Raw genomic sequence first — 20,805 nt, forward strand, 5'->3', positions numbered from 1 at the left:
AGGCAGGTGAGGCAGGGCCTCACCTGCCATCATGGAAAGAAAAAAATGTAAAAAGAAAAAAAATTCTTATATGTATCCAGTGATTATACTATAAAGTTATTTTCCATTTAACTTCACCAGTTTTAGATTATTTTTATTCAAAATCGCTGAATTTTCACATTTGCCGTTGAAATACTGAGAAGAGACGGTGCGGTGATCAGCAGCCAGTTTAAGGCACGTCACTGCGTTGTGCCTCAACATGGATTGCGAACTCGGCTAACTGCTGGCCTGCTGTCCAGTGAGACTGTATTGCTATATGAATTATATTATACATTTCCATAGTTTAGTTAGCTGAGGTATATAATGTACAGTGTATTTTGTCAACAACTGTATGTGTGTAAAGTATTTCTTGTGCTGAGCGATCATAAAACTGCTGCGAAGACGCACTGTGTGAGGCTCGCAGTAATCCCGCCTCCTGGTGCCGGTTAATGCACCCCCGCCGCAGAATACACCCCCCGACGGGAGCGCCACACCAACCAAAGCCCACACCCAAACCCCCAACGTGCAAGACCGAACCCACTCAAAAAAGTCACCCAACAAGAAGCCAAAAAGTGCAAAAACAACAATGCTCGCGTTGGAGGAGCCGTGAACGACTGCAGGGACACAACATTAGGTACACCTGCAGGCTGCAGCACGGATTTCATATTTCATTCATTCACAACTCCTCCAACACGAACATTATTGTTTTTGCACTTTTTGGCTTCTTATTAAATATCTTTTTTAAATAGATTCAATCTTGCACGTGGAAAGTTTAAGCGTGGGCTTTAGTTATAACACTCCCGTCAGGGGGTGCATCCAGCACAACCATAATAACGTTTTTTTTTATTAAATGTGCTTTTTTGTGTGCTACAGTTTGTATGTGTAAAGTTAAAGTTAAGTTAAAGTACCAATGATTGTCACACACACACTAGGTGTGGTGAAATTTGTCCTCTGCATTTGACCCATCCCTTGATCACCCCCTGGGAGGTGAGGGGAGCAGTAGGCAGCAGCGGCGCCGCGCTCGGGAATTATTTTTGGTGATTTAACCCCCAATTCCAATCCTTGATGCTGAGTGCCAAGCAGGGAAGAATGCTGTTATGAGCTTTTAAACATAACCCGTTAACTGCTGCCAATCAAATGGTGAATAAGATACTCTTTGGGGTTCATATGTTTGTAAATCTGACTGTGATGAAGTCAGTGCCTCACCAGCCATCAACCTCACCGCACGTCACTGATATATATATATATATATATATATATATATATATATATATATATATATATATATAGGGCTGCAACTAACGATTCATTTGATAATCGATTAATCTGTCGATTATTACTTCGATTAATCGATTAATAATCGGATAAAAGAGACAAACTACATTTCTATCCTCTCCAGTATTTTATTGAAAGAAAAAACAGCATACTGGCACCATACTTATTTTGATTATTGTTTCTCAGCTGTTTGTACACGTTGCAGTTTATAAATAAAGGTTTATAAAAAAATAAAAAATAAAAATAAAATAAATTGCCTATGCGCATGCGCATAGCATGGATCCAACGAATCGATGACTAAATGAATCGACAACTATTTATATATGTATATATATATATATATATATATACAGTATATATATACTGTATATATTAGGGCTGTCAAAGTTAACGCGATAATAACGCGTTAACTATGAGTTCCTTTAATTGCGATGATTTTTTAAAGCCGCGATTAACATTTTTGACCCTAGGCCCGACCCGTAGTTCGGGGAAAAGTGTAATGGCGTCCAGTTATTGCTGGAAAATAACTAACAGAACTGCACAAAGAAAGGGGAACCTGATGCGAATCTCAGATCCAAAGCCATGGCGAGTCGTCATGTCAAGACAAGACAATTTTACCTTCAATCGCCGTGAGATGACATCATTGGAGCAAACACTGAGTGCGCATTGCTGCTTGGAGTGAGGAGAAGCTCCACGTCCGTGTTTGGATTATAGTTAAGTGCATTGAAAACATAGAATTAAGTTTGTTACTCAAACTGTTTTAGTAAAATGCAATATATTATCAGCAGAAACAAAGACGGTAGAGAGGAAGTCTAAAGTCAACTTTATCGGAGATTTTTGTCAAAACATGTCAAGTCTTTTCTCAAACCAATCACACACGTCGGGTTGGCGGCTTCTCATCAATAGCGCATTCCTCACATTCGGTGTAACCAACAAAACAACGAAAAATCGTCTTACAATATGATCATGCTATTCTGTTATTCTGTGATATTTCTACCGAAATAAATGTTTTCTGGCAGATTGAAATGAAGTGTTTTGTAATGGCAGCGGCAATATGACGGAGGAAGACTGTCTTTGAACAAACTTGTTTTCTTCGCTATGACTGCGACAAGGTTTAATACTGCAGGCATGCCTGCCACTGCCCTCTGCAGCCCACATCGGGTAATTACAGTTACACAATGTTACCATCACCATGGCATATTCCTTTATAACCTATTCTGATTAATAGTCCGAAATTACAGAATGTTTAACAGAAGGTGAAAACATTGTCATGCAAAGACGAATACCATTAACTTGTACAACATGTAAAGTACAGAATATCAGAAACATGTATTCAGGTAGAAAACATATCACCTAACATCTTTGACAATCAAAGCATGATCGTTATTTTGTGTTATTAATGCGTGAATCTGCTATATAAACATAGAAGTGTAGCTCCTCTCCTCTAAATGCAAGCTTGTGCTCTGAAAGCAGGAATACAAATTCTGTATTCCTACAAAATACAAAATCTGGCAAGACACCTACGCACTGCAGGTATTTTTGTATTCTCTTTAGAAGCGTATTTATATAATTTTTGTGTGGAGCTTTTTCAAAAAGCAAAATGTTTAAACACATTTCATTAAAGCAAATTAATTGTCCAGTCATGGTATGAAAAACTTAAAAACGATCTGTCTAGGGTACAGTTATTAATGACAAAAAATTATATCTTTATGCGATTAATTTTGTTCATAGGTAATTTTGAGTTGACTATGAACAAAATGTGATTAATCACGATTAAATATTACTAAAAAATATATATATATATATTCAAACCCTTGAGAAACTCGTGATTTAGGGCTATATAAGTAAACATTGATTGATTGATTGATTCTTCTTTTGGAAAAAGAACATTTCAAATACATAATTTGGCCAGCATTTATATGACATTCATAGTCATGATGAGTATCTAAACTTTAGATTGCAACTGTATACAATTGAAGCGTACATTAGGAGGACCTCTGGAGTCCGTTATCTGTGTGGAAAACGAATGAAAGCATATAAATATTCCTACTGTGTTCTCATGAGGTATTTGGGGTGGTGCGAGGACAGAGTTGCTCTGATCTCTGCTAATGTCATCAGCCACCATTCTCTAAGTGTTGCTATGCAATCTGGGTTTTCCAAACAGCTGTCTGGAAACTTTGAAATCTGTTGCTTTGCAAAACATCCACACGTGGACTCTTTTGAGTTTTTGCATGATCTCAAATCTAAATGCATGTATAATAATCTATAATTGTACAATGACTATACAAGGTTCAATCATAGACCCTTAAAAGGTGTCATATTATGATTTGTAATCTATATTTAAAACACTTCATTGTGGGCTACATAACATGTAAAGGTGTTGCTCTGGTCCAAATTTAGCATAAATGTAGCTTAACAGACGCATCTTCAAGACCCTTTTCTGACTATCTCTTGAAAACAAGCCATTCTGAGGGCTGTATTTTTTACATGCAAATGACCTCCATGACCTACATGACCTCCTCCATGCCTCGCCCCCTCCAGCTGGATGTGGCTGCGTCTTCAACCCATCACACACGTTTGTAGTTTCAAGTTGGAACTATAAGTTACTTTTTATCAGAAATGGCAACAACGGAGGATTGTCGTGTCCAAGTAAAAGCCAGCGTCTGAGCGAGAGAAATGCAAAGAAAAATAAATTATGTTGGATCGATACCTCCAGGATCTTCCGGAAGGCAAGTGTTCATTCAAGGCTAAGGCAAAATATCGATATATATATCGTGTATGGTGACATGGCCTAAAAATATCGAGATATTAAAAAAAGGCAATATCGCCCAGCCCTAATCTCTAGTACATAAAAATGTTTCTTTTGTATTATTTTTTTTCCGAATTAAGTAACGTTTATGACAACATTTTTCCAAAACACAATATAGAATGTGAGATACAACAGGATAATGCATACATTTATCATTTGCTTTTAAAACGGTTACAAAAAAGTGGGACCCCAAAAATGTACGGTGTAACCCCATTTTTATGACTTGATGGGGTCCCTGGTACCCCATTTTGAAAATTCCTAGCACCAACATTGTCTATATATTGATTAATTGTTACACCCCTAGTGGTTAGAGTGTCCGCCCTGAGATCGGTAGGTTGCGAGTTCAAACCCCGGCCGAGTCATACCAAAGACTATACAAATGGGACCCATTACCTCCCTGCTTGGCACTCAGCATCAAGGGTTGGAATTGGGGGTTAAATCACCAAAAATGATTCCCGGGCGAGGCCACCGCTGCTGCTCACTGCTCTCCCCACCTCCCAGGGGGTGATCAAGGGTGATTGGTCAAATGCAGAGAATAATTTCGCCACACCTAGTGTCTGTATGACAATCATTGGTACTTTAACTTTAACATATTTCCCATTCAAAATGAATTGGCTATTTTTCCAGCTTCCACCCTTTTCCACATTTTTCAACCGATTCAAACCATTCCATCTTCAACATATTCCACCATCTTGGAAATTCAAACTACCTTTTCTCCAAGTACAAAAAAAGTCCACGATCCAGGATTTCTGGTTTTCCAAAGCCCTATTTCCACCCTTTTTTCTGGCCACTGCTCCTTCGGTTTTTCCGAAATTCCAGGAATTCCGTAATACCATTTCTCAATTCAACATGTTACTACTTCAACATTTCTCATCTGATTGGAAAAATTCCAACACCAACCATTTCAACTCATTAAGACCGTTCATGTTTTTTACCATGTTCCAAAAAATTCCCGCTTTTCCCGAAATTCCCAAATGTGGGGGCATGGTCGGGGGTGGGGCGGGGCGTGGTTGGGGCGGGGGGCGTGGTTGGGGGCGTGGTTAAGAGGGGAGGAGTATATTTACAGCTAGAATTCCCCAACTCGAGTATTTCATATATACATATATATATGTATATATATATATATATATATATATATACATATATATATGTATATATGAAATACTTGACTTGGTGAATTCTAGCTATATATATATTTATTTATTTTATTATATATATATATAAATAAAAGAAATACTTGAATTTCAGTGTTCATTTATTTACACATATACACACACATAACACTCATCTCCTCATTGTTGTACTTGAAAGTACAATGCAATACAATTCCGGGGCAATGGCACCTATCAAATACACAGTAATGAAAACACAGTTGTTCTACTAACTGTACTGTGTGTTATGAGAGTAGAGTATGTGTGTGTGTGGCCCTTTAATAGGTGACAGCATGTGAGGTGAGTGACGTCAGTGAGTGTGTGGGCGAGAGAAGAGAGGGAGCGGTAGCGTGAGTGCGGGGAGGGACTAGTTGGTTTTGTGTTGGATTGGCTGTGTGCAAGCAATCAATAAAGCAAGATTTGCAACTAATCGCTGGACTCATCATTCACCCTAAAGTCGTCCGCTGTGGAGACCCACTGCCGGGTAAGGTGAAGGGTGTTGCCCCGAGCATACATCAGCCCTGGAGAAGTGTCTCCCCTGCGCTCTTCGACTACGGTCTCTTCTTCTGCTTCGTCTCCTTGTGTGCGCACACTGGACTCATGTCCGCATGGAGCTGGAGGGGGCGTGGCCTCCAGCTCCGGCTGAATTCCGGGAGATTTTCGGGAGAAAATTTCTTCCGGGAGGTTTTCGGGAGAGGCGCTGAATTTCGGGAGTCTCCCGGAAAATCCGGGAGGGTTGGCAAGTATGAAACACTTAACTATATTTGTTCCTTGTTTTTGCTGTGCAGTGTGAGCATCTTGATCGGCGCCCCAAAAGCCAACACCAGCCAGCCTGGCATCATTGAAGGAGGAGCTGTCTTCTTGTGCTCCTGGAGCCAGACGAACTGCAGCATTATCAATTTTGACACGCAAGGTAGGGCGCCTTACAACTTCAAATTTTGGAACAAAAACATCTTAGGAATAGAATTTAATGTAGTAAAAGCTCAGCTCTGTCTAACTATGCATGACAAGGACGAGAGGCGTTACAGGGACTTGACTTAGCTGCTCCTGTGCGTGACCCTGAGGTCAGATGTGTGGCTCTCTGCCATCTTAAAGCCTCTAATCCAGCAGCTCTCTGTTTGGATGGAAAACAGTCTTTGATGTCTCCCCTGTGTTTTAATAATGGCTGTAACTTTCCTGGACTCTACTTCTTAGTTAAGTTCTCCATTTTCCTGCAGTGGGAATGTTTGCAGTGTTTCCACAGGACTCTAATTTCCTGCTGGACTCAGGCCGAGCGTTGTGTACACTCGTATTTAGAGAGTACCGGTGCTGCCTCCCTTCGTGAAAAAAATTATCGCCTCCATCGGGAGGGGAGGAAGTGATAAGGAGCAGAATTTGGATCACAGGGTACACATTCACATACTGATCTGGAGAGACGGTGGCTCTAAACATGTAAACAAACCTCAATGATTGCAGGCAGTGAAGCGCATGCCAGCCTGCCAAAAGGTGGCGCTATAGTCTCTAACTGTGTGGCCATTTCAATCAGTCAGAAAAAAGGCAACATAAAGAAAATGCTGACAAAATCCGCTCATGTAAGGTATCGCACCCACTAGATTTTTGAAGAAAAAACAAAAAAAATTTCTAGAGATGTCCGATAATGGCTTTTTTTGACGATATCTGATATTGTCCAACTCTTAATTACCGATTCCGATATCAACCGATACCGATATATACAGTCGTGGAATTAACACATTATCATGTACTGTAACAAGGTTTTCCAAAATAAATCAACTCAAGTTATTGAAAAAAATGCCAAAATGGCACTGCCATATTTATTATTGAAGTCACAAAGTGCATTATTTTTTTTAACACGCCTCAAAACAGCAGCTTGGAATTTGGGACATGCTCTCCCTGAGAGAGCATGAGGAGGTTGAGGTGGGCGGGGTTTGGGGCGGCGGAGTTGAGGTGTGTGGGTTGGGGGGTAGGGGGTAGCGGGGGGTGTATATTGTAGCGTCCCGGAAGAGTTAGTGCTGCAAGGGGTTCTGGGTATTTGTTCTGTTGTGTTTATGTTGTGTTATGGTGCGGATGTTCTCCCGAAATGTGTTTGTCATTCTTGTTTGGTGTGGGTTCTGTCATGACTTGGTCTTGGGTGTTAGCTTTTCCGGGATGCAACGGAAAGTTGGCTCGGGCGAGACGGGAATGTAAGTACATTTTTATTTAAAGACTATAGCTACAAAAAAAGGAAGTAAACAAAAGGCGCGCACAACGGCGGAGAACAAACTATGAAACCAAAAAGACTATAAACATGGAACAAAAACTTACTTGGCTTGGACAAAAATAGTAGCATGAAGGATGGACATGGAAAGAAGTGTCAGGAATGGACAGAGCATAAATGTGAGGATGTCGTCTGAACGACAAACTGAAAACAATGAACTTAAATACTATAGACATGATTAACGAAAACAGGTGCGTGACTCAAAACGTGAAACAGGTGCGTGACGTGACAGGTGAAAACTAATGGTTGCTATGGTGACAAAACAAAACAAAAGTGCACAAAAAGTCCAAAAACAAAACCGAACATGACTAAAATAAAACATGATCACACAGACATGACAGGTTCACAGTGTGGCGTATAAACAACTTTAACACTGTTACAAATAAAGTACTTTCTACTCTATTCTATTTGTAACAGTGTTAAAGTTGCTTATACGGCCACCCTCAGTGTGACCTGTATGGCTGTTGACCAATTATGCCTGGCATTCACTTGTGTGTGTGAAAAGCCGTAGATATTATGTGACTGGGAAAAAAGTAGGAAAAAAGTAGCGGCGTATCGATCAAGCACTGAAAATGATTCAGCCTAATCTAAGAAAGCGAAGCTGGCATACAAACCCTTCTGATTAGTGATCAGAGGCAGGTGACTCTCCTGATCACTAATCAGAGGCAAGTGTACTCAATTAGCGCTTACAGCCGGAAGTGGCAAAAAAGGATGGAAGGAGCGCTAAAACAGAAATAACACTAAATATATAACGAAAGCTGTATAAAATCATACTAATAATGCTATAAGGATGTTTAATAGTGTCTCAGGATTTCCATTACTACAAAAATAATGAATGACGGAAACCCTTGTATGTTGCTCTTTAAGATGGCGACTGAACACCAGAAGGACTTTAAATTCAGTCCTGGTGAAGTCAAGCGAGTACAGGAGAAATGTGATCGTGTCTAATCCATGTTCTAATCAGCACTCTAGCAGCAGTATTTTGGACTTTTGTCACGACTCATTGTCGTGAACTAAGGATTTAACGATATGAACATTTCATATCAAAATGATTACGGTTATCATTATCATCACGGTATTGTTGAATGTGATATAAAGTACTCATACTCGCCTATAACCACGTTTTATTTGACAAAATCAATACAATAAATAAAAAGCCACACAATATACTTTCTTGGCAGAAGAAATATGTTGCATAATACTATTGTTTGAGCGATTTAAGAGTCATATTAGTTGTTAAAATGTTTTTCTTCTTTGTTTTAATTTGTAAAAGTTTGTGGGTTTTTTTAATGATAAAGAAAAAAACGTGCGTTGGGTGCATCACGTCCGGTTTGTGCGACGTCACGCAAATTAACTTCCTGTCGTCATATTGCTTTTAGTGTCGGTCGATCGCTCTGTCTAAGGGAGCACAGCTTGTAGATTCAACGTGAACAATTACATATTTTAGTTTCTCAGATAGTAATGTGTTTATACACGTTTAGATTGGGGAATGTCGTTTTTTTGACGGAGAAAGACGTTGAGGTCTCTTGTTTTAATGTCAGCATCCATCCATCCATCCATCCATCTTCTTCCGCTTATCCGAGGTCGGGTCGCGGGGGCAGCAGCCTAAGCAGGGAAGCCCAGACTTCCCTCTCCCCAGCCACTTCGTCCAGCTCTTCCTGTGGGACCCCGAGGCGTTCCCAGGCCACCCGGGAGACATAGTCTTCCCAACGTGTCCTGGGTCTTCCCCGCGGCCTCCTACCGGTCGGACGTGCCCTAAACACCTCCCTAGGGAGGCGTTCGGGTGGCATCCTGACCAGATGCCCGAACCACCTCATCTGGCTCCTCTCGATGTGGAGGAGCAGCGGCTTTACTTTGAGCTCCTCCCGGATGGCAGAGCTTCTCACCCTATCTCTAAGGGAGAGCCCCGCTACCCGGCGGAGGAAACTCATTTCAGCCGCTTGTACCCGTGATCTTGTCCTTTCGGTCATAACCCAAAGCTCATGACCATAGGTGAGGATGGGAACGTAGATCGACTGGTAAATTGAGAGCTTTGCCTTCCGGCTCAGCTCCTTCTTCACCACAACGGATCGATACAGCGTCCGCATTACTGAAGACGCCGCACTGATCCGCCTGTCGATCTCACGATCCACTCTTCCCTCACTCGTGAACAAGACTCCGAGGTACTTGAACTCCTCCACGTGGGGCAAGATCTCCTCCCCAACCCGGAGATGGCACTCCACCCTTTTCCGGGCGAGAACCATGGACTCGGACTTGGAGGTGCTGATTCTCATCCCAGTCGCTTCACACTCGGCTGCGAACCGATCCAGCGAGAGCTGAAGATGTCAGCATTTAACTGTAAATGAGAAGTGTTTCTCAAAGTGTTTCCAGTCACGGTTTTACGATCAATTATCAAGGCACATTAAGTTCTTCTAATGTGCCTTGGGAGGAGGGTGGTGGTGGTGGTAGCGGGGGTGTATATTGTAGCCCGGAAGAGTTAGGGATGCAAGGGATTCTGGGTATTTGTTCTGTTGTGTTTATGTTGTGTTACGGTGCGGATGTTTTCCCGAAATGTGTTTGTCATTCTTGTTTGGTGTGGGTTCACAGTGTGGCGCATATTTGTAACAGTGTTAAAGTTGTTGATACGGCCACCCTCAGTGTGATCTGTATGGCTGTTGATCAAGTATGTCTTGCAGTCACTTACGTGTGTATGCAAAAGCCGCATACAACATGTGACTGGGCCGGCTGTAGAGGACGCTAAAGGCAGTGCCATCACGACAAGCCCTTAATATTGTTGTCCGGGTGAAATTCGCGAGAATGGATGCCCTGGGAGATTTTCAGGAGGGGCACTGAAATTCGGGAGTCTCCCGGAAAAATCGGGAGGGTTGGCAAGTATGGTGTGTGTTGTCATGGTGATTTGTGTGCGTGTATAAACAGTGTCTTCTTTTTATCTTGTCACAGTCACTTTTCACTTTTGTTGAAAAAAAAAAACAACAGTCAAAATATAAAGAAAAGAGCTAAAAGACAAACTGCATTTTCTAGACTATAAGGCGCACTTAAAAAAAAATTTTTTTCTCAAAACTCGACCGTGCGCCTTATAACCCAGTGCGCCTAATGTAAGGAATACGTTTGGTTGAGCTTACCCACCTCGAAGCTATTTTCTTTGGTACATGGTGAAATGATAAGTATGACCAGTAGATGTCAGTCAAAACATAAGAGATAAGTTTAGGCTGCACTATGATGGCAATATAACTCAAGTAAACAACACCTACATTTTATATGTTCCATTGAAAATATAGAACATTACACACTGCGCTCAAAAATCTATCAAAATGTTTTAGTACGACTTTGGTAAGCTATGAAGCCACACCGCTTGATTGGATTGTACTGTGCTTCAACATACGACTATTATTATGGTGTGTGTATAAGGTAAGACATATTATCTGGCGTTTTGTTTCGCAATATTATGTAAAAGCAACTTTTCTTACCTTCTGGTACCTGCTGATCTGTATTTGGGATCTGCATAAATCCTGAAAAATTGCGCACCTTCGCCTTTGTAGTCGACGCCGTAGTCGATAAGCTTCTTCTTTTTCTCTACCTTCTTGTTATGTGACATTCATCCTCCACTGTTGCCATTTCTAATATAAAGTAGTGTAAAGTTCTTACTTATGTCTGTCAGTAAACTCGCCATGAAAGCGCTAAAACATACCGGTGTAGTGAGTTTACATTTTTCACCCAAGGAACTTTAGTTATTAGAGAGTTCCGGCGTTGTTGCACTAGTGAGCCACGGATGAGGAGATGCTGCTCCGTTGTTGATTTAAGTAAAGTCTAAATGTCGTTAAAACAGTTAGCTCCATCTTTTGACACTTCTTCCACCCCCGTCCTTGCACGCGACACCGCTACAACAAAGATGACGGGGAGAAGACGCTGTCGAAGGTGAGCCACGTAAAAAAGACCGCCCACAAAACGGCGCATCCTGAAGCGACTGTCAGAAAGCGACTTGAAGATGATCTGTAAAACATCATCTATGCAACATTTTGACCAAAGAACCACCATTACATGTTATGTAGACCAGTCTTTTTTAACCACTGTGCCGCGGCACACTAGTGTGCCGTGAAACACAGTCTGGTGTGCCGTGGGAGATTATGTAATTTCACCTAATTGGGGTAAAAATATTTTTTGCACACCAGTAATTATAATTCGCAATTAATGTGCCGTTGTTGAGTGTCTGTACAGCGCAGGTAGCTAATTGCGTTGTAGATGTCGGGAACACGTTGTGTGAGATGACGATGGTTTGTCATGATCACAACATGCAGACGACGGGGGGAGGCAGGGTGCAGGTAAAAAGGTATCTAATAAACAAAAGGCGAGTGCCGCTAAGAAAAGGCATTGAAGCTTAGGTACAGCTATGCAAAACGAAACTAAAACTGAACTGGCTGCAAAGTAGACAAAACACAAAATGCTGGACGACAGCAAAGACTTACAGCGTGTGGAGCAGAGACGGCGTCCACAAAGTACATCCGTACATGACATGATAATTAACAATGTCCCCACAAAGAAGGATAGGTCGTGACAGTACACCTACTTTGAGACAAGAGCTATAGTGATGCATGGTTGGTTATGGTTTAAATTCATATCCAACAATTGCGAGATCGATTTTTTATTGTCCATATCGGCTACTGAGTTTTGTTTTTTAATGATTTCTGCTTGTGGTGTGCCTCAGGATTTTTTCAATGAAAAAAAAGTGCCTTGACTCAAAAAAGGTTGAAAAACACTGATGTAGACCACAAGGAAGTGTTTTACATTTAGAAAAAAAATCATAATAATACATACTTGCCAACCCTCCCGGATTTTCCGGGAGACTCCCGAAATTCAGCGCCTCTCCCGAAAACCTCCCGGGACAAATGTTCTCCCGAATATCTCCCGAAATTCAGGCGGAGCTAGAAGCCACGCCCCCTCCCGCTCCATGCGGACCTGAGTGACGTCAGGTGCGCAACACCACGTAAATCGTTGGCCAACCAAAAAGTAACCCCAGTACGCTATAGCCAACATTCACCAGGAGATGGCAACAGATAAACATAGATCACTATTACATTCCTACCCTTTTAGAAATGTATAGAAGTTACTAAAAATAAATAAACAACCCAACCAAAAAATGCAGCAGCTCAATTAAAAAACTGTACTTAAGCCACATTCTTTTCTTTTTTTTTTAGTACTGAACTCTTAACCCTCATTTGTAAAAAAATAACATGCTTATTATACAAACAGTATTTGTACACCTTTAACACAGATTTTTATACTGTCTTCAGAGATTCCGTTTTTTTGGTGGTACTCGAAACCTTTCTGGGTACCTGCGAAAGGGTGTTCGGCATGGTTAGAAAAATATTGACAGAGAATAGAACAAGGATGGACAATTCAACCCTTAACTCAACAATGAGTAGATGAGTGTTATGTGTGTGTATATGTGTAAATAAATGAACACTGAAATTCAAGTATTTCTTTTATATGTATATATATATATATATATATATATATATATATATATATATATATATATATATATATATATATATATATATATATATATATATATATATATATATAAAAATAAAATAAATATATATATAGCTAGAATTCACTGAAAGTCAAGTATTTCTTATATATATATATATATATATATATATATATATATATATATATATATATGAAATACTTGACTTGGTGAATTCTAGCTGTAAATATACTCCTCCCCTCTTAGCCCCGCCCCCAACCACGCCCCCACCCCACCCCGACCACGCCCCCACCTCCCGAAATCGGAGGTCTCAAGGTTGGCAAGTATGATAATATGACTCTTTTCATGCGCCCTGTAATCCGGGGCGCCTTATATATGAAAAAAGATCGAAAATAGACCCTTCATCGGCAGTGCGCCTTATAATACGGTGCGCCCTATGGTCTGGAAAATACGGTATATACTGTATATATCTGTGTTGGCCCTGTGATGAGGTGGCGACTTGTCCAGGGTGTAGCCCGCCTTCCGCCCGAATGCCGCTGAGATAGGCTCCGGCACCCCCCGCGACCCCAAAAAGGGACAAGCGGTAGGAAATGGATGGATGGAATGAATATATATATATATATATATATATATATATAATTGCAGTGTATATAAAACTTTGATGGAGGACTTTGAAGGCACTATCCAAAAAATGCACTATCCAAAGAATGATTGTGAACGATAGGCAAAATATTTAAAAAAGTGCCGTTCCCCTGTAAGAGCAAAACCCATTCTCAATGTCCTAAACATGCACACTTCAGGCACACTTTTCCCGAAAGCAGCCACATATATAAATAAACATACTGTAATTACACAAAGGTTTACACAGTTTGGTAATTTGGCAGGAAGTCCCACACACCCATGTACCCCTATTAGTCTGCCACGCTCTCTTTCTATCACTTTTTCTTTGCTCAGTGGGGGACCTCTTAAAACAGACTGTTTAAATTACAGTAACAACAAGGTCCAATTACGTCTGGGTTCTTTGATGTCTCCCCAGGGGAGGAGGATGGATTAAGACCGCACACATCAGTACCGCAGTAACATGTGTAGAAGTCAACAAGTGGGGAAAGCTTTCACATTAAGCCTCGGCAGCGCGGCGTCAAACACTCACGACTTCTTGGAACCTTTTTTACGTGACAACACGTGGCGCCAGGGAATTGTCCTGACGTTTTGCCCTCTTCCTTCTTCTAGGTGATCAGTATTTTTATATAAACGATGTGAACACTCAGGTTGAGTTCAAGTCCCGTCAGTGGTTTGGAGCGACCGTGCGTTCCCATGGCAATAATATCCTGGTGAGACTCGCTCTCTGATTGTTGTTCTACTTGATACCGCTGTTAAGACTTGACAACTGTGTGTTTGTGTCTTCCAGGCTTGTGCTCCCAGGTATTACTGGAGGACGGAACACGACACTCCCTTTGCCGATGTTACAGGAACTTGTTACCTCTCCGACAGTCTCAAGTCATTTGTGGAGTACGCCCCCTGCCGAACAGGTGTGTTACTACAACCTTAGCAACGACATCCCGCCTATTCACGGTTTAGCATTTCTTCTCTGCTTTAAGTGGTCATTTGTGTTTAGTGGTAGCAGGAACGCGATTTGATGGCGCTATCTGCAGGAGAAAAAGTGCTGTTTTTAAGTGCTGTACAATACTGTGTTAAGGTTTTTCCCTGAATCTATTTATTTGTGGTGGTGCGCCACAGCAATATATATATATATAATAAAATAATGTATTGTAGCGTCCAGGAGAAGACACGAAGTATGATGCTATTTTTAGCTTTTATTGCCAATTTTTACACACACAATTCTCATTCATATCGTGTCGGGATGTGTTCACAGACCTTGGAAAAAATTAACATCATAACACACTAACATTTCTATAGTTTTTGATATATATATATATATATATATATATATATATATATATATATATATATATATATATATATATATACATACATACATACATACATATGTATATATATATATATATACATACATACATACATACATACATATATATATACAGTATATATATATATATATACACACATACATACATACATATATATTTTGTGTATATATACATATAAATATATATATATATATATATACATACATACATTTATATATATTTTTGTGTATATATACATATAAATATATGTATATATTTATATATATGTATATATATATATATATATACATACATACATATATATATATATAATATATATATATTTATATATATACATATATATATATATATATATATATATATATATATACATACATATATATATATATATATATATATATATATATATATATATATATATATATATATATATATATATGTATATATATGTATGTGTGGGAAAAAAATCACAAGACTACTTCATCTCTACAGGCCTGTTTCATGAGGGGGTTCCCTCAATCATCAGGAGAAATCTCCTGATGATTGAGGGAACCCCCTCATGAAACAGGCATGTAGAGATGAAGTAGTCTTGTGATTTTTTTCCCACACATACATATATTGCGCTCTACTACGGTATCGAGCACTATTTTTTTGGATAACCTTATTAAGACATATATATATATATATATATATATATATATATATATATATATATATATATATATATATATATATATATATATATATATATAGTCAAGGTTTCTGTGGTTTATCCGTTATACAGTGCTCAATACCGGGGTAGAGCGGAATATATATTGTAAGAATAAAATCAGGGAAACCTGCGAAACAGGCTTGTAGAGATGATATAGCCTCTTGTGTTTTTTCCTGACCTAACATATATATTATATATTCCGCCCGATTGTAGCTGAGATAGGCTCCAGCACCCCCTGCGACCCCGAAAGGGATAAGCGGTAGAAAATGGATAGATGTATTTATATTCATGGATATATATGTATATATATATATGTGTACGTATATATATATATATATATATATATATATATATATATATATATATATGTCTTAATAAGGTTATCCAAAAAATAGTGCTCGATACCGTAGTAGAGCGCAATACATGTATGTGTGGGAAAAAAAATATCTCCTGATGATTGAGGGTACCCCCCCTCATGAAACAGGCCTGTAGAGATGAAATAGTCTTGTGATTTTTTTCCCACACATACACATATATATATATATATATATATATATATATATATATATATATATATATATATACGTAGGCGTGTCTAAAGTGTGGCATAGGGGTCATTTGCGGACCAAAGGTTGAGTTTTGTAGGCCTGTAACGTATTGTCGTACAAAAACAAAAGTAAAAATGTAAGATGAAAGATAATGTAACGAGAAAAGGACGAAATTTTGATACAAATAACTAATAATACAATTTGTCACTTATAACACAAAGCTGGCACTGAGTTTTGATATGTAATGTCTGTTTGTAGCATTTTTTACCCTACAAAAAGTCCCCCACATTCTTTTTGTATTAATTTTGTATTTTGTATATATTTTGTATTACATTTTCAGCTGTTTTTCTCTTTACATTACGCCTTTTGCTTTTTTTCCCCCCAATATTGTTATTGTTTTTTTTCCCGACAACATTTTGCGGGCCAACAGAACTCAAAAGGCCCCCCTGATCGCACTTTGGACACCCTCGCTTTAACTGTTCCTTATGTGTACAGTATTTAAAATGCATTTAATAACTGTGAGAGGCATTTTTTAATGAAACAACATTAATACATTTTAAGGCTTTATCTTACTATTCACAGTCTTTCACCATTTGCTGGGTCTTGGAACCTAAACCCTTAAAAATAGTTGAGATCGACTTTATTTATTGTTGTTACGATATAATGCAGTGTTCTACAAAGTTTGGCCCGGGGAAAATGTGTTTTTCCATTGAAAATGATGCATTGTTAATGAGGTATATTATATTACACTACTTTGTTTTGTCATTTTTAACACAAAGCTAAGATGTCAGTGTTTTGCTGAGATAGCTCAGCATATACAGGTCTACAATGAATTGGTTTTTGCATTTTTAATGTACAAAATGTGTAAAAGTGCTCTCCTGCATTCCTTAAGTCCGTTCAAGGTTTACAGTATATGATGTATTAATATCTACTAAGAAGTCGGAGCTCACATTAGTCCACTGTCAGGCTTGTTAGGGAACAAATGTAGTATCTCCCTCATTATTATTTTAATATTACAATATATTTTAGTACACTTAAAACTCATGTCTTTGCAAAAATGTTTGCTGTTTGAACTGCAGAAAGACATGGACCTGCAGGACAGGGTTATTGTCAAGGAGGATTTAGTGCCGACTTCACAAAGGTAAGAAGAATATTTGTTGGGTGTACAACATCACCCCGCTGCCTGGCAGCGGAGATTAGGGTAAAAACTACAAACTTTGTTTTCGGTTCCACGCAAACTCCTGCTACTGTGCGTTTCAGGACGGCAGGGTTGTGCTTGGTGGACCAGGCAGCTTTTACTGGCAAGGTGAGCTCACATAAATGCAGATCCATTTCAAAGACCGTTCACCAGATCACAGAAGTGAAAGGAGTCACGTACAAAATGTCAGATAACTGCAATATTTTGCAGGTCAGCTGATATCAGCCGTGCCTGAGGAGATTGTTAAGGCCTACTACCCTTCGTACTTTTTACTGTCGGTTGCCGGGCAGATTCAAACAGGACAGGTGCAGGGCAGCTACGATGACAGTTACCTGGGTGAGAAAGTCATTTATTATAGTATTTATACATAACTACACTATTCATATGGTGTCATGTTGTTTCCATATGCCCGCACTGGATATTATGTACACTTGCACATTCTGATGACAATAAAATAGGCCATTCAATCGAATCGGTGCCATTTGCATCCCCAGGAAATAAAATTAATACACAATAAATAACCGTAACTATGTTATTTTTTTTTATGAGGAAAACATCCTGCGTATTGATCTGATTGCATATTTAATTCATACAATTGAAACTAGCATTTGTTGCTTGTTCCCACTTCCTAAAATTAAACTTCATCATGAATGATATGAACTACATTTGAATCCACCAGAAATGTTGTATTTTTTAGGCATATTTTGTTGCTTCTTATCCCAACTGTGCTTAAAATTGATTATCATTAAAAAAATTGCTCACCTAAATTGTGTCCCTGGTTTGCACTCAGTCCTGTTACCAGGGTTTCCCCTTAATGTATTTGATGGTGGTGGTACACCAAGGCAATATACAAGCCGCCACATTTTAAAAATTTGGTTGTTTTTTTTAACTTGAAAACAAAATAAAGTGATATAATGTATTGTAGCACAGTCCTGTTAACTCAATTATTTTTTGCTATTAATTGTCTATGTTTTAAATATTTATTTTTATTGAATCACTGTAACGTGCTAAGTGTCAACATGTTATTAGTATAAATACCATGTCATGTCTTCGCTACTTCTATGATAAATACTCCTTTCTGTTACTTTCAGTTCTGTTACTTTAATGCAGACCTGGGCAAATTAAGGCCTGTTAAGCTTTTCAATCTGGCCCGCCAGACTGTCAGGCTTGGTAAAAAGATAGGATTCAGATGCAGAATAGGGAACTTAGACAGGCTTTTATTTTGACAGCTTCCTTTTCACCTCCAAAGTCAAGGATTACAATATCTATTTTAACCAAAAACTAATCGGCAAAAAAGGTTCCAAAAAAAATAGGAACAACCAAAAAATCACTCCGAACGGAGGAAAACACAAAAGCAAAGACAAACTATAATTAATATATGCTATAAAATGTATAAACAAAAAACGCTCCAACAGGAGGAAGAAACAACACCTATGAAAAATTCTACACTATCTAATCTAATAAAGTTTTAACAAAAATTGTCACTCAAAAATGTGAGGAAAGAATGAAAAATAACTGAAACTTACCACTTCGGCTGAATAAACTAAATAACAAAAAATCACTCTGCTGAGGAGGAAGAAAGAAAAACTCAAAATAGCAACGAAGGGATTCAGGATCAAAGAACATAAGCACAAGACGAGGCAAGGCAAGACAAGGCATGGACATGGGCATGGCTGCTAGAGAGCACGAATAAACGAAACAATCTGGCACAGAACAAAGGGAGGAGTGGGCTTATAAGACACATGAGGGTAATAGGGAACAGGTGGAAACAATCAGGGAACCGGGATGACGTCAGACTGATGACACAAAAGGAAGGGCAAGTGACCTGAAACGAGAGGAGAGTTACTTTTCAAACTAAAACATGCAAATCACAAGACAGAAAAACCCAAGACAAGACTTCCCTCACCGCGGTGTGACACAGACATTCCCCAAATTTTTTTTTAGATCTTTAAGATCGAAACTAAACTGATGTGCAGTGATGTTTTCAAATTACCATACATCTTAAACTATACAAAGTATTTCAATGGTTGGAATATTTTGCATGATATACTAGTTACTATGGTAATCGAATTAGTTACTATGGTAATCTAAGTCACAGCAGCTCGGACGAGGCACCAAGCTGTGTGGGTGGGGAGCGTTTCCACATAGTGTCAGCCTGAAATGCGCGGGTCAGGGACAAACGCGGAAGAAGATTTTTACAACAAATTTCTAAAGCTTAGTGATACATCAGATAGGAGGTGTGTTTTTTTACCCTTCACGTTCATATTTCGCTGTGTTTGTTGCATTTTTGTTGCGTTTCGCTTGATTGTAAAATATGTCATTCGAGTGACGTTTATATGTTGTCAATATTCAGTGTTTTATCGTTCATAGTTAATATTGTAAATTCTTTATTTTCATGTACATTCTGGGTGTCTCATTAAGTAAAACTAATTTTATTCCGTTTTATAAGGCATAATGTTTTTAGCATTCAGACATTTTTGTGAGGTTTTGTATTAGTGTTCCTAAAAATAGATTTACCGGCCCCCAGACACATTTTTTTTTTCAAAATGTGGCCCCCCGAGGCAAGATAATTGCCCAGGCCCGCTCTAATGAGTCATCTTTGACTTAGGAACCTTGTTAAAAATGAAAAAAAAATTGCCTGAAAACGGACCAGTAGTTCAATATGTGGATGATCAGATATAGAGTTGGTGATATAAATAAGTGATAATGATACACATTGTTTCTGTTATTGTAATTAATTTTGTTTTTGTTTAATGTTTTTTAATCTTTATTATTTATATTACATTATTATTGTTGCTATTATTATTTTTCCTTTTTTTTAGTATTGTATTAATAAGTACTGTATTTGTATGTCTGCTCAATTGCTTTGTACATTTATTTTGTATAGTATCGTGAAGATGGGATTGGATTAGGGTTGCTAAATTTTTTCTTTATTAAACTAACATTTTGTGTGATCTTTGTAAATAAAATAAACAGGAAAAAAAAAGATTTAGTGTTGAAAAAAGACAGAAATTTACAACAAGCAAATGGCACTGATTTGGTGGAATGGCCCGAATATTTGCCTTTATGTGTTCATGTTCACCATATTCTAAAGATAAAATAAATGACTTATTTATAGTAATTTTGTTTAGGTATTACATAGGGATGTCCCGATCCAGGTTTTTGCACTTCCGATCCGATACCGATATTGTTTTTGCACTTCCGATCCGATACCGATACTGACTGATACCGATACTGACCGATAATGGCCTATCCGAGCATGTATTAAAGTTTAAAGTTATTTAGCCTACTTAGTTGTCAGAATCATGTTGAAAAGGGTTTTAGTACTCTTGATAACAACTAGCCAGCTGAATTAGGGGAGTTTGAATAATACACAATGGTTGGTAACAAGAAACTGACC

General features: G+C 38.6%; 1 protein-coding gene across 2 annotated transcripts in view; it reads left to right on the forward strand.

Annotated features, from left to right (window-relative positions):
- LOC133571031 (integrin alpha-5-like) overlaps window positions 1-20,805 on the forward strand; it is a 131,171-nt gene that overhangs the window by 22,741 nt on the left and 87,625 nt on the right. For both annotated transcript variants that reach the window (XM_061924002.2, XM_061924003.2), the window contains exons 2-7: window positions 6,042-6,166; window positions 14,229-14,329; window positions 14,407-14,527; window positions 17,287-17,348; window positions 17,468-17,513; window positions 17,616-17,741. In XM_061924002.2, coding sequence (XP_061779986.1) covers window positions 6,042-6,166; window positions 14,229-14,329; window positions 14,407-14,527; window positions 17,287-17,348; window positions 17,468-17,513; window positions 17,616-17,741 — 581 coding nt within the window. The remainder of the gene's footprint in view (window positions 1-6,041; window positions 6,167-14,228; window positions 14,330-14,406; window positions 14,528-17,286; window positions 17,349-17,467; window positions 17,514-17,615; window positions 17,742-20,805) is intronic.

Source organism: Nerophis lumbriciformis, linkage group LG28 (assembly GCF_033978685.3).
Source record: "Nerophis lumbriciformis linkage group LG28, RoL_Nlum_v2.1, whole genome shotgun sequence".
Lineage (NCBI taxonomy): Eukaryota > Metazoa > Chordata > Actinopteri > Syngnathiformes > Syngnathidae > Nerophis > Nerophis lumbriciformis.